This window comes from Anolis carolinensis, chromosome 3, assembly GCF_035594765.1.
Source record: "Anolis carolinensis isolate JA03-04 chromosome 3, rAnoCar3.1.pri, whole genome shotgun sequence".
Taxonomy (NCBI): domain Eukaryota; kingdom Metazoa; phylum Chordata; class Lepidosauria; order Squamata; family Dactyloidae; genus Anolis; species Anolis carolinensis.
The window spans coordinates 237,789,650-237,802,659 of NC_085843.1; the positions used below are offsets into that span (position 1 = coordinate 237,789,650).

The window sequence follows — 13,010 nt, forward strand, 5'->3', positions numbered from 1 at the left end:
TAAGGCTCAAAATAATACTCCAATAATTGTTATCGCAAAATTCTATACAGTCAAAACAGCTGTGTTAGTGGTAATTCTACAATATCCTCAAGCAGTGGTACTCAACCCCAGATGTTTTGGCCTTCAACTCCCAGAAATCCTAAGAGCTGCTAAACTGGCTGAGATTTCTGGGGGTTGTAGGCCAAATCACCACAGGTTAAGAACCACTGTCCTAAAGCATAAAGATCTGACTTTAGTACCAAGTGCTGACAGACTGAAGAAAATTAAGACAGCCTCAGGTTTAATAAAAGTTTATTTGCACAACTAAGCAAGAAAGAAATAACAATTCAAACTTTGTAAAGTATAAAAACATTTTTATAAATATTGTTTAGCTAAAACATGTGAATCTTATCAAATATAATTTGTGGACTTGCAAATATAGTTTTAATTTTTTAGCAATTCTTTCGCCCATTACTAAATGGGCTCCCTTGAATTACTCAAGACTCACAGTTTAGTGTCTTAGTGTAAAAAGCTAAAAAGACTAGTCAAAATAAAGATGAAATATCTTGATTGTGATCTGAAGACAGAAGGCATTTTTGTTTTCTAAGGTATGCAGAAATATATACATAAGTGTAAATTCTGAATATAATACAGGCTTGAATAGTATAAATACCACAATCTGCATTTGGAATGTGTTTCCTCTTGCAAACAGAAACTGATGGAAGGGACCATTAACTGGTTACTACAGAAGTTGTTGGATTCCCACATGTCCACAAGAAGAAAGATTTGCAAGTCAGAAAGATAATTTGTCCCCAAAGCATGTTATCCATTTCCCTAAATGACCTATTGATTGATGTTTTCTTGCTTCTGAAAGCCTAGTGGCTTTCAAAAGCATGGAATGTGTCCAAAGAAGTAGGCAGTACTATTAGAAACATTTGTTTCCTATTTAGAGCACAGCCACTTATGTGAATGTGGAAAGAAACAAAAATGAACAGTGGTTGTTATACCCTTGAACAAAATGTTACTTCACAAAATATTTGACTGGCTTGGATTGAGAAAAGTGTGAATGGAATTCTATCCATTCAACATGGCTTTCCTAACACCTCTTATTTTCAGCCCCTTATGTTGCTTGAAACCTGAAAAGAAAAAGCTGCAGCATATGAAAGGCAAGTAGAAGTAACTGGCAGAAACTTGCTTGCATGAAAGCAAGTGTCTGCCACTCATGTATTGCCAATATCGACTAAGTGATCAATTGCTGGGGATGGCCTAGAAATCTATTTTCTAGGTAAGAAGAACAAAGAGAGTAATTAGCCAATAGGGCATTTATTTGTGCATGAAAAAAACTATAATGTGTACCCAAAGGAATACCCTGTTTATTGGGAAGCAAGAAATTAGTTTTATGAAAATCAGAAAGATCCAAAGAGGTAATGAGCATGGAACGCTAAAGAAAAATTATAACGCTACAAGACAAAGGCATTCAGAATGACAAAAAAAAAATCTAACCACAAAACGCAATTGGTCGGCATTATTGTTACTTATCAATTGCCCCAATATTCTCTGTATGTTTTAAATTAGGGAATTTTAATTCCTCAAGGCAATGCCCACTAGAGTGAAAATGTCCCCTTGACCGCTCTTTAGCATTTGCATCAATCATAATACATGGCATATACTCCAGCTTCTAATTAGGAAGTTCTTTTTTAAAAATAAGTCATATAGAATCAAATCTGTTTTGTTTCTTCTGCAGGTGAATGGCTCACCAAAGCCAAGGTTTTTAAGAATGTACTCCAGTCTCCAGTAACAGATAGGTTGCTCTGTTTACTGACTGAATGCTGACTTGAGTTCTCGGAACGCTGCTCTGCGGTGCTTTCTTTCCTCTTCCTCACGTTTTCGCTCATCTTGCTCTGCTTTTATCTCTGCTTCAAACTTGCTGGCACAAGACAAAGCTTGAACCTAAAATACAGGCAAGGATCAGGAGAGAAAATACATTTTATTATGAGTTGTTCTGAGCAATCAGCAAAACATAACAATACTCCCAAGCCAAAATATTAGGACCGTCAACTTGCATGTTAGGTTTAAAACCGATGTATAAAGTGACAGTCCTGAACTTTTGGACTGCAATGGTGTAAAATGGATCATCTACATACAGATGACATCATCATTATCTTCTTCATCATCATTTTATTAACTTCTATTGTTTTTCCTGAACCATGGTACAGTATTTTAAATTATTACAGATATTGGCCATATTACACAACAGACCTAACAGTACAAGCTCGTTTAGAACTTATAACAGGTTATCAATAAAAGGGGGGGGGGGGAAACTAGAGTTGTAATACATTTCTCTCTATCCCACCCACCATATTTAGGGCTCCTCCCCCATTTACATGTAAAATAGTTATGGATATTTTTTTTAATTGCTTAGAATAGGTTTATAATATTACTGCTTCTATCCAGAATTGTATACAGTTAGACTCAATCACAAACACACAGGATGAGTTTCCTCTCTAACTTGATCTAGAAGAAAAGTTTGTCCAGAAGAAAAATACATATTATGTATACGTATTACCTTCTTCTGAACACACTCTGTAAAATGGATTTGTGTTTCATCTGACAGATCCAACTAGTTCAGCAAAAGTGTAATGCCATATATACTTGAGTATAAGCCACATTTCAAGCACCCCTCGGCTTATACTTGAGTGAGCATGCTGGCTGGTTTATATTTGGGTTGGCTTATACACGAGAATATAGGTAATCAGAGTTGGACAGTCTTATCTTACATTACAGTTTTATGTAAATATTCAAAAACATTTAACACACTGATCCCTCAATTAATGTAATTTTATTGGTATCTATTTTTATTTTTGAAATTTACCAATAGCTGCTGCATTTCCCACCCTCATCTTATACTCAAGTGAATAAGTTTTCCCAGTTTTTGTGGTAAAATATGGGGCCTAGGCTTATATTAAAGTACAGTATATACGGGTCTTACTGGAAGCCATTCGGGGCACTAGATTTTTTCTGGTATGCTTACTAACTTATAACTTAAGTCTTCTTGTGTTCAGTTGGGCTTACTTTGGAAAAAAACTGTTTTAAGATTTCAGTCTAAGGCCAGGACACTTGGTAATATGCTCATGTTACAAGATATTATTGAGCATTTGTTATTTTTAGGACATAATGGAAGGTGTTCAATCCCTCCTCATGCAGAGTAGGAGAGACCAAACTAGCATCCAGAAAGAACATGAACTTGACAAAATAATCACAGTAGCGCATTCTGGCACTTGGAAATTGTCTTCTGGAGGTCATGAAACATTATTTTTGGAGTTTTATGTTCCAGATGTGCCATGCAGTATCTTCTGCTAGTTGGTGGGCCAGATATGCTTTTAAAGGGCTTGTGTAAGGAGGTCTTCTTTTGCAAACAGCTTTGAGTAGTTCCCTGCCAACACAATTATCAGTACTCTTAGCAAGGCACTCAGGCACAGCTCCACTCCTTGCTCTCTCAAGCTTGACACTTATGTCCTCTCAACTATTCGGTGGAGTTGTATCACAGAGGTTTCCAGCTATTATGTGCTCCCTTTTGCTCCCATCACCACCAGACTCAACACTCTTGTTCATACCTTTGCTTCAAAGAAATTCTTGGCTCCTTTTACCCCTTCAAGGACAACATCTATTTCAGAGAGCTTTGCCAAAGCCATCAAGCCACTGTCTTCTTCAAGCTCTCCAGCTCCAGCTTTGTGGAAAATGAGTAAAAACTAAAGAAAAGAAAAAGGGTGAAAATCAATTATTCGAGAAAGGTAATACAGTAAATTTAACATGATGCGAGCTCATTTTTATAATTGGGAGCTGCAACAGAATAGAGTGGAAAATGATCAGTTAAATCCTGCACTGATCCTGGTTGTGTATTTATTTAAGTCAAAGTTGATAAAATGCAAACAATTCATAACTTGGATTTCCCAATATTTTAGTTCATTTTTACCAAAACGAATCTAAGAGGGGTGCATCTACAAATCAGAGTAGTAGTAATTGGAAGTGCTACTAACAAGTCATTTAAGTGTTTCTGAACAGTTTGCACTGATATCACTATTCATTCATGCACAGACCATATTCCTTCTCTAGAGGGCACCAAAATCTCGGCATGCTAGAAACTACATCCAGGAAATTAGGCATCTGGCAGAAGCCTTTGTTCCCATGTTTGCTCTCCAGCTGCTTACTAATATAGCATTTGAAACAAAAATTGGGGGGGGGAAACCCTCCGAAAGTCTCATGGGAAAGAGAGGGAATATAATGAAACTGCTCGGCTGCTTTCTAGCCATGCACATAATATGTTTATTCATTTAATTTCCTGCAAGTTTTGCTGGGACAGAGCTGAGCAGACCTTTGTAGTGAATCACATTCTTAGTCTCAACACATTTCTCATGAAGACATTGTCATGACATGGCCATTACTCATTGAGAGGACGAAAACTGGGATAGGGTGGAGATAGGGAGAGGCTCTGTGGCTTGGCTAACACACCCTGTCTCTGGATTTCTCTTGCAGAGTATCATTCGGTTTGTGATGCAAGACACACTATTTAAACCTTCCTGCAATTGGAGAACTGTAAACAATTAGGAAGCCACCTGCTAGCAGGTCAGATCATTGGTATGCCTACCTAAGTACTGTCTAATCAAAATGGTTTACTAGACCTTCAGACACAGGTCATCCTTCCTAGGATTACCAGATATCCTTTAAACAAGGTTTAGAACGGTATCAGTTTGCATGCATTACAGAAATCTTGTGGGTGAAATTAAGCTTCAGCAACTGTGCCTCTCTGCAATTTTGGTGTAATACCAAAACAGGCCTGACTTGCACCAATGGTGTGTAGAAAAAAGGACTTGTGGAATCTGCGAGGGTTCTCTATCTTTGGTCAGGCCTTCCGATACAATCAGTTGCCAATTTTAAGTGTTTGTATCTTGTGTTGTGCAACTGGGACATACTAATAATTCTGTTAATGTGCCACTAGCTGAAATGACAAGTCATACTGCAGACCTCCCAGGTGCTGGTCCTGTAAACTCCTGGCTCAAGACTTCATACAACAAGTCTATACATCATCACAACACAAGATGCAAATCCTATTCTGAACTCGGTGTTCATGTCAGGGCCTGAGAATAAAGGTGCAATACTTTTCAAAAGCATTTCCTTGTCACAGTGAAATCACCTGCTGTTCAGGTTTAGGCTCCTTGTGATTTTTGTCTGCTGGAGTTGGGCATCAATGACAATGATCTATACTAAAAAGTTGATGGATCTAGATGAGTTCCTTGATAACATGGTGGGCATTTCGATCAATGCTCCACTAACTTTATGGAACACAAAGATTACTCTGACACATTCAATTCTAAGAGTCCTTTTCCACCAGTAAGAAGCAGGTTTGTGGGGGAGAGGGCAATGATGAAGATGAGGAAATCGCTAAAAACAGGTATCAAAATTCAGAAGAGACTCAACCAAACACAACAACTCACTTCAGAGTCCACTTTGCAGTGAGGATAGTGGCAAACAGACAATACTTCTCTACTATCACAACATTTGTGCAGTGCTTTAGATAAGTGCTTTTCAATGGTCTCAGGCTATTAGTATGATGTTCAGAAATCAATGTTTACCATGTTTTATTTGCTAAGCTTCTTGATGATAACACTGCATTCATCTAACAGCAACCTAGCTATTCTTATTATCTGTACATATTATTACATATATTATTACATATTGTTATTATTGAGTTCCTTCGGGGAGATGGAGGCGGGGCACAAAAAATAAAGTAGTAGTAGTAGTTGTTGTTGCTGTTGTTGTTATCTGTACATGTCTCCAGACATTACTAAACAAATTTCATTTATTAGCATTCAAGCAAGGCTGACAAGATGTCTGGAAAGGGACAACATACCTACCACATTTTAGTCATTTGTTTATTCTTCTGTGCTGCAAAAGAAGGTTACCCTGGATGCTGTAAGTGCTTTTTTGTTAGAGGGAGTGGTTCCAATCAACTTTAAAGAAGCAGCTTTCTTCACCATAAGGACTGATGTAACTGTAAGCTAGTCTTGAATATATTATCCTTGGGCAAGTGAATGGTAGCTTGGCAAACCCAGATATTCTTGGATAATATCCAAACATTCAATCAAAAGCCCCTTCTACACTGTCCTATATCCCAGGATCTGATCTCAGATTATCTGCTTATCTCAGAATATATGACAATGGAGACTCATATAATTCAGTTCAAATCAGATAATCTGGGATCAGATCCTGGGATATAAGGCTATGTAGATTTATTTATTTATTTATTTTATATACCGCTCTTCTCCCCCAGGAGGACGGGCATAGGTAAACAGAAACCTGTTTTTATGCTAGATACTTTTATATCATTATGATACCATCAACTATGGTATCCTTTTAGAGAAAGTATGCAGTATGGAAATGGGGGTGGATGCTACTATGTTCTGGTAATCACATTCCTATATAGATCAGAATTTCCAGAATGTTATTATGATTCTGTTCCAAGAGTGAAGTTCCCAACATGGTTCTTCTCCAAGAGTGTAGTCCCCAAAATTCCAGAACCCCTGACCATTGGTCATAGTGAGTAAGTCTTCTGGAAGTTAAAAATCAAAGTTTCACATCAAATTTGAAATGCAATTCCTCTGGAGACCCAGGTTTAGGAAGCACTACCTTGCACAAAGCTACAGGGTTCTATTTTGTCCTTCATTTTCCTTATTGATCAATTTCAGGTGAATCTGTAAAAGTGATGAACCACTACTGCCAACTGGAAAAAGATCAAATGTTTAGTAACCCATAAAGCTCAGCCCAGACGTAATGGCATTACTACTGTGAGTCCTTTACATAGTCAGAAACTGTTTTTTTCCTAGAATCATAGACTTGAAAGAAACTCTTACCATACGGTGTGCAAGGATATTATAAGGGACGTGTCAAAGGCTTCACTGAAATCAAGGTAGACTACATCACAACATTCTGCTCATCTACCACACTGGTAACTCTATAGAAAAAAAGGAAGTCCCAACCATCAAATTTCCTTCTCTTTACTTAATCTTAAAGTCTAGAATGTTTATCTGATTACTCGGTTTCCCTTTTTTTTTTGGGTAGAAAAAACTCTAGAATATCATGGCCACTCCCATCTAAGGAACCCATCACTTCCACCCCATTAACTAGATCATCATTGGTTAGGATCATATCTAAAATAGATAATCCCCTACCAATTTTAATGATAGCACTTTACCTGCTAGCTCTTTATTGTTGTTTCACCATATTTTAAATTCTGTGTAAATCTGCTCTGGGAATATGCTGACTGAAGAAAGGGCAAGATATAGATAAACCTATACATTTTATATGAAAAATACATTCTGTACCACTCACTTATGGGGTGTCCCCATTTCGCTGGTCACTGATAAAGAAGCCAATACCATGTTGAAAGAAGCCTGATACATGGGAGTGGTTTTAGTATCTTGTTCTCATTGGAGAATGAACTTTTAAATAACAACAACAACAATTTTATTTCTTACCCACCTCTCCTCGAGGCAGGTTATAACATAGCTAAGAAAACAATTATCAACCCTTACCAAAGAAATGGGAAACCAAGTGTAATCAGATACATTCTAGACTTTAAGGAAACTGATGAAGTAAAGAGAAGGGAATTTCTGCCAGTCGAAAGGAAGACCAGGAATAGGGATCCAGCCTGTCCTTGATGGGGTCACACTCCCCCTGAAGACACAGGTCCACAGTTTGGTGGTCCTCCTGGACTTGGCATTGAACCTGGAAGCCCAGGTATTGGCAATGGCCAGGAAGGCCTTTGTGTGCCAACTGTGCCTGTGTCAATTCCTTGAGAAGCCAGACCTGGCCACAGTGGTACATGCCTTAGTTACATCCCATTTGGATAACTGTAACACACTCTACGTGGGGCTGCCTCTGAAAAGTGTTCAGAAATTTCAGCTGGTCCAAAGAGCTGCAGCCAGGTTGCTAACTGGGGCTGGCTACTGGGAGCGGACAACCCCCATTGAAGTAACTCCTCTGGCTGCCAGTCTGTTACCGGGCACAAATCAAAGTGCTGGATATGACCTTTAAGGCCCTAGTCGGTTCTGGTTCAGGCTATTTGACCAACAACATCCCCTTGTACGATCCTGCCAGGACCCCGAGATCTTCAGGAGAGCACCTTTCTCTTGGTCCCACCTCCATCTCAAGCACAATTAGTGAGAACAAAAGAGTGGGCCTTTTCTCTTGGTGGCTGCCTCTCAACTCTGGAACTCCTTGCCCAGGAAGTCAGAATGGCCACTTCCCTGCTGTTCTTCAAGAGGCAGCCTAAAACCTTACTTTTCAGACCGCTTTTTTAAATGAAGGTGTTTGAGACTATCAAGGGCTGTGTTGTGATGGAGTCTTCGAGTAGAGATACTACTAGTTGTATTAGAAGAGGCAGGAAGACTGCTCGTGAGCAAGACTCTGATGAGGAGCAACAAAGGAAGAGAATCCGGGAAATACTTATGGAGCCCTCTGATGATGATACCTTTAAGGGTTTTGAAGGGGATTGTGGGACTGGGAGTCAGGAGGATGGGATGTCAGACTCTGGGAGTGAGGTGATTGATTGGACTAAGGTTCAGGAGATCCGGGAGATTCTTGAGGAGCCCACAAGCAGTGGTACATTTGAGGGATGGCACGGAGAAGACACAGATGGATCTTATGGGTTTGGATAGAAGGTGGTCTGGCTGGAGAGATCGTAGAAGGGCTGCAGCTGGAGGTGGGGCATTGGGTGACTCCAGCTCTGATGAGGATTTGCAGCAACCAGCTGTGGATGGGGCATTGGCTGGTTCAAGTTCAGAAGAGGACTTATAGATAAAAGTAAGTTTGTTGCTAATGTAACTTCCAAATCGGCAAAGTGTTTGTTGGGCGCTTTCGGGATCTCTGTTTCAGAAGACGTGTTTGGAAGACTGCTTTGGGACGTAAGTGTTAACCTAGGTTTTTAGTGGCAACGGGGGCTGGCATTGTGTGGGTTTGCGCTGGATTGTCCTGTGTTGGTTTTATGCATTAGCTGCCAGCTTGCCTCCGTCGCTTTGGCTCTTTGTGTTTACCTTGGACTGGAATTTGGTGACTGACTTCTTCCTGATGACCTGGACTGGAATTTGGTGACTGTGGCTTCTCCCTGACGACTTGGACTGGAACTCAACGCCTGTGACTTCTCCCTAACGACACGGATCGGACGTGGCAGCTGTGACTTCTCCTTTACAACGTGGTTTTGCTTTAGCAACATTTTGGGGCATTGTGTGACCATTGGTCACTGTGGGTTACTGCTGGTAGCTTTCATGTGTTTGTTTAGCTCCAACTAGCAGGTGGAGCAAGTTTCCGGCTTTTTCAACTAAGTTTGTTTTAATCTGGATTATTTCCCAGGATAAGACCAAGTTTGGGTCTTTTGAGTTCTTTTTGGACATTGTTACCTCACATTGAAGAGAAAGTGTTTTGAGCCTCCTTTTGGGTGTTTCTTAGGCTCCTTTGTGTTGTTTTTGCAAGTTGTTTATATTGGCTGGCATCTGACTCGTAACAGGCTGCTGTGCCTTTGTGTTGTGATTTTATATGATTTGTTATAACTTGGATTGTTTTAATATTAATGTTGTTTAATACTGTTTTGATATTTGTATATTTGAAGTTGTACTGAAATGCTTTTAGTTGTGAGCCACTTTGAGTCTCGTATGGAGAGAAAAAGCAGGACAATAATAATAATAATAATAATAATAATAATAATAATAATAAAGCATTCTATAAAATACACTTATTAAAATACATTACTATAAAATCTATTCTAAAATACACAGAACAAAAATTAAAAAACAAGATGCAAGTTTAAAATTCATAATAAACTGGCTGGAGTAAGCCTGCTGGAAAAGATAGGTTTTCAGGTGTGTTTCAAATTCTGACAGCTCATTTAGCTGTTGGAACTCTTCTGGCAGGTCGTTCCACAGTCTTGAAGTGGCCAATGACAAGGTCCTCTGGGTGACGGTCACCAATCGGGTTTTGGTAGGCCGGAACAGCCCCAACCCCCCCCCCCCCTCCGAGGACCTAAGTGTTTGGGACAGATTGTACGGGAGAAGGCAATCCTGTAGGTAACCTGGACCCAAACCATGTAGGTCTTTGAAGGTTAAAACCTTTTACTTTACACAGAGATATAATTAAAGATTTGTTTGAATAAAAAGTCCAGCTAACAATACAAACACTTCAGTCAAGCACTACCCACTAATCAAATAATGCAAGATGATTTGTTCCAACTAAATATAAGCACGTCCAATATGTCCAGCACATAATTCCATGGACCTGATGCTAGGTCCATATCATTATCAGTCAGTTATTCCTTTCCCTGGTTCCAACACCACCTCCACAGAGCTTATTCATATGTTTACTTCTAACAGGAAGCCCTTGATACCAAATAACACTCTAGTCTAGAGAATGCCAGTTCAGACCACGCAAGCATATTGTGAAGGACAGGCAGAGGAGAAAAAATAATTCAGCCTTCAAAAGTGAGCAGAATCTCCCATTTGGCTGGGAAAGGAGAAAAATATGCTTTTGTACCAGTGGACACAGTACAGAAAAAGCATGTGGGAATGACTCACCAAACAGCTGGGAACAGGTCATAGATACAAGTTGCCAAATCCAGATCATCTCTGTGTACAGGGACAGAAGGGACTCTGTGCATAAATGGCAAGCAAGCACTTCAGCATGTTCACAGAATTTGTGTGGCTTTTTGAGAGATCCTTCACAATATATTGTATATACATTGTATATACATGTAATATTAATAATAATATTATGATGTAATACAATGTAATAATTATTATAATTCACTATTATAATTGTATATTTATATTACATGCAATATGTTATGATTGAGCCTCATGGCTCTGTTACTGACAGACGTGGGCGTAAGACTCCTCGAGAGTCAGATACTCTCGAGGAGCGAGAGAGAAAAAGACTGCGAGACATATTTGCAGCACCATCTGACGAGGAGTCTTTCGAAGGGTTTACGGAGAGAATGGAGGAGGGGCTGGTTAGCTCAGAGGAGGATGAGATGGATTGGACTCGGGTAAGGGAGGAAGTGGGTGCCACTGGCCATGATGGGACAGAAGATGAATGGGGACCTTCAGGATTAGACCCATGGTTTAGCTGGAGGGATGGGACGGGATCCACAGCTGGAGATGCTGTTGGGCGTAGTCAGAGGTGTTCCAGCTCTGACGAGGAAAGTGATGAGGAAACGCCCGGGTTAAGGAGGACAGCTGACAGTGATGAAGATTTGTAACTGGCATAAAATGGGGCTTGAGAGCAATTGCAAATTGCGTTGGGCAAGGTAATCTGGGCAAACGCTTGGGATCCGTGTGTGTGTGGGACGCTTCTCTGAAGACTTGTGTGCTTTCCTGTGCTGTGACGTAAGTTGATTGGAATCCAGGGTCAGACGGCGGGAGGGATTGTGTGGGCATTTGTTTGTGCAAACCTGTGCTTACTCTTATTAGCTTGACCTTCCGTCGTCTTCTTGACGGACGCCATCTCCTGCTTTGAGAACTCGGACTGAACTGACCACGGCTTGTCTTCCCCCCTTCTTGGACTTGGAAAAACTACAAACGTCTGCTTCTGGCTTTGATCTACGGAACGGAACTGGTCTACTCAACTGCTACAATCCTTGGCTGATTTACTCGTGTTGGAGATCCTGTCTGCTGTGTGTGTGGGGGAGCGACGCAAGCTACTCTAAGCACAGTGTTGGCAGCAGAGAGGAATCTGCTGCCAATTAGTTGCATTCTTTGTATCTTTTGTTCCTTGGCTTTCGTTTCGTTTATACCCAGGCTGAAGCAAGCAGTTTGTTTTTACCCGGATTAAACTCCGGTTTAATCCGGTTTATCTTTTGAACATTTACTTTTGCCCCTTTTTGCTCCTAAAGGCAAAAACTGCCTGGCCCTTGTGTTTTACGGGCATTTTTGAGTTCTGTAATCTAATAAACTCTGTTACTTTGAATCTTGTGGCGTTCTGTCCTTGACAGATTGCCCAACGCCCATAAAAAGTTTATTGCAGCAATAAACCCGTCAGGAAGACGATGGATGAGTTAAGGGCCAAAGTAGACCAATTGCAAACGGCTTTTACCGTTATCCAAACAGCTCAGGCTGTGAAAGGACATGTTTTGACTCCTGAACGCTTTGACGGAACCAGGTGCAAGTTGCCAACCTTTTTGGCACAAGTGGAGCTTTATTTTTCTCAGCTCAGTGCTCATGCTTTTCCTACAGACACTAGCAAGGTGGCCTTTATTTTGAGTTTGTTGACCGGTCCCGCAGGACAATGGGCCACTAATTTAATTTTGGGAAATGACCCAGTCAAGGACAATTTGAATAATTTCAAAAAGTTGTTAACTGATACTTTTGGGGATCCTCTCCGCACGGAGAACGCTGGGTGGGCTCTGTATCGGTTGAAACAGGGAAAGGGGACTGTTTTGGATTACTTAAATAAGTTTAACCTGTATCGCCACCAGCTGGATTGGGGGGAAAATGCATTCATGCTTTTATTTACTGCCGGGTTAAGTGATATGCTCCAGGATGAATTAGCACGCTTGGAGCCGGCTGAAAGCTGGGACGCCTTAGTAGCTAAGGTGCTGCGTTTAGACGCAAGGTTCGAGGCTCGTAAACACTCAAAAGCAATGTGTGCGCCACCCATGCATGTAACCAGGGCACCTGTGGTGATGGGGGAAGAGCCCATGGAGCTTGGGGTCTTTAAAAAGCTGTCTACAGAGGAAAAGAGCCGTAGGAGGCAGCTGGGCTTGTGTTTGTACTGTGGGAATGCTGGGCATTTTGCCAAAAATTGTAATGTGAAACCTTCCCAGCTTTCGGGAAAAGGCCAGCCCTAGTGCGACGTGAGTCCAACGCACTAGGGCTCCTCAAGCAGTCAACTGAGGGGAGGAAGCATGTTTTCGTACCCATTACATTATCTGTTGGGGGAAGGGAACTTGTTTCTACTTTGGCACTGCTGGACTCAGGAGCTACGGTCTC

General features: G+C 40.7%; 1 protein-coding gene across 1 annotated transcript in view; it reads right to left on the minus strand.

Moving 5' to 3' along the window:
- Window positions 1-274: 274 nt before the first annotated feature.
- The window catches only part of efhd1 (EF-hand domain family member D1), a 60,807-nt gene continuing 48,071 nt past the window's right edge, over window positions 275-13,010 (minus strand). Inside the window, exons 3-4 of the mRNA XM_003218435.3 lie at window positions 3,594-3,728; window positions 275-1,929 (exon numbers count right to left, since the gene is read on the minus strand). Of these exons, the coding sequence (XP_003218483.1) occupies window positions 1,795-1,929; window positions 3,594-3,728 (270 nt within the window). The 3' untranslated portion in view covers window positions 275-1,794. The remainder of the gene's footprint in view (window positions 1,930-3,593; window positions 3,729-13,010) is intronic.